At 43.0% G+C, this 672-nt stretch overlaps 1 protein-coding gene across 3 annotated transcripts in view; it reads right to left on the minus strand.

Annotated features, from left to right (window-relative positions):
* The window catches only part of elp3 (elongator acetyltransferase complex subunit 3), a 35,822-nt gene that overhangs the window by 18,823 nt on the left and 16,327 nt on the right, over positions 1 to 672 (minus strand). For all 3 annotated transcript variants that reach the window (XM_070446463.1, XM_070446461.1, XM_070446462.1), the window contains exon 10: positions 540 to 666. In XM_070446463.1, the coding sequence (XP_070302564.1) occupies positions 540 to 666 (127 nt within the window). The remainder of the gene's footprint in view (positions 1 to 539; positions 667 to 672) is intronic.

Raw genomic sequence — 672 nt, forward strand, 5'->3', positions numbered from 1 at the left:
GTCCAGTCATCACGCGGTGTAACCTAGCTACCACACATTAAACAGTGGGTTGGGTCCAGTCATCACGCGGTGTAACCTAGCTACCACACATTAAAATGACGCCGCTCTTTCAATCAGTGACAGACCACGGTAGGAGGGGTAGTTTGTATTCACTTGCTATTTTCACATCGGTTGTTATAAACTACAGTTTTGTCTCTCAATTCACATTTTTGCTGAAATATATATATGTATATTGGTGCAAATGGGTTCAGATAATCGTTATAAATCCTGACAAACTACAAACACATTTCTTAGAAGTTATTGTTGGGGATGAATCAGAATGAGTTGGGTAACATAGATAAGATGTTTTATATTCATCATATGCTTGTGAGATACTTGTCATTAAAATCTTTCCCTTCGGACTATAGGGTTGGTAGTTGCAGTTATCCCTTCTCAGCTAGGGCTTAGGTCACTCGACATTATCCTCTCTTGTAAAACAGCTGGTACTATTTACAGTATACAGCACCACGTCCCGCTGTGTGTGTGTGTGTGTTACTCACGATGAACTGTTCGACGTCTCTCTCCATACCAACGTTAGGGAGGTCAGGCATCATGTGAGACACCACCTTGAAACCTGCGTCTTTGGAGAAGTGGAAGGACTCACACACCGCCCTCACCGTGTGACCTCTGGAC

Source organism: Salvelinus sp. IW2-2015, linkage group LG14 (genome assembly GCF_002910315.2).
Source record: "Salvelinus sp. IW2-2015 linkage group LG14, ASM291031v2, whole genome shotgun sequence".
NCBI classification, from domain to species: Eukaryota; Metazoa; Chordata; class Actinopteri; order Salmoniformes; family Salmonidae; genus Salvelinus; species Salvelinus sp. IW2-2015.